The sequence below is a fragment of the Pteropus vampyrus genome, unplaced genomic scaffold (assembly GCF_000151845.1).
Source record: "Pteropus vampyrus isolate Shadow unplaced genomic scaffold, Pvam_2.0 Scaffold201, whole genome shotgun sequence".
Classification (NCBI taxonomy): Eukaryota; Metazoa; Chordata; class Mammalia; order Chiroptera; family Pteropodidae; genus Pteropus; species Pteropus vampyrus.
Window position 1 is genome coordinate 2,745,017 of NW_011888982.1, and position 942 is coordinate 2,745,958.

Here is a 942-nt window from a genome sequence, read left to right on the forward strand (position 1 = left end):
AGAGAGAGAGAGAGAGAGAGAGAGAGACAGAGAGAGAGAGACAGAGAGAGAGAGACAGAGAGAGAGAGAACCGAGAGAACCAAATGACTGGAGTTTGATCTTTGGTGTAGTAATCTGAAATATAATGAGAATGAAGAGACCAGAGCAATCACCAAAGCCCCTCTCCACTCCAACAAGTTTGATGTGAAATAGAAGATGTTGGGGAAAGGAAGTGGCTTCTGTTTTTCTGTTGTCCTCTCTGTCAACATCCATCTGATTTCTATAGTAAGAAGAAAACTTTCATGTTTTTTTCCTATGCATCTCTTTGTTTGAGTTAACATAACTTTTAACACTGGAAATAAAACAAGCATGCATAAACACGTGCGCGCGTGCGCGCGCGCACACACACACACACAAGTAAATCCAAACAGAGCTAATGATGTTATTACTGACCTTCACAGCAGTCTTGACACACCATAAATTAACCTTTGGTTTTCACTGCAGTTTATGTAATCCTGTGGATATTCTGCCTTCATGAAGACATCAGCCTGGATTTGCTAAATGTTGTCAGCATTGTCACAGAGCACATGACCCAGTGACCTCTGTTTCAGTTGAGTGAGTTGTGCCAGAGTAAATACTCTTTGGTTTCATAGCAGAAGCTGGTGGTCAACAAATAAAGGTTCATACCTTGGCATGAGTACTGACCTCACGCCAAGTGGTCATAGCAAGTACAGAAGAGTTTAGCAGAAGAGAAGAGATGAAAAGGACTGTGTTCTCCAACTAAAGATGCTATGAATAGTCTATTGACTATAAAGAAAAAACATTTTCAATTTTAAAGGAAAGAATATAGCTTAAAACATTATTAAAATGTTTTATATCTATTGACTATAAAGAAAAAACATTTTCAATTTTAATTTCAATTTATATCTATTGACTATAAAGAAAAAACATTTTCAATTTTAA

At 37.0% G+C, this 942-nt stretch overlaps 1 protein-coding gene across 1 annotated transcript in view; it reads right to left on the reverse strand.

Annotated features, from left to right (window-relative positions):
* The window catches only part of LOC105300086 (peroxidasin-like protein), a 519,573-nt gene that overhangs the window by 59,927 nt on the left and 458,704 nt on the right, over positions 1–942 (reverse strand). The window contains 2 exon segments of the mRNA XM_023537816.1: positions 433–461; positions 463–641. Coding sequence (XP_023393584.1) covers positions 433–461; positions 463–641 — 208 coding nt within the window.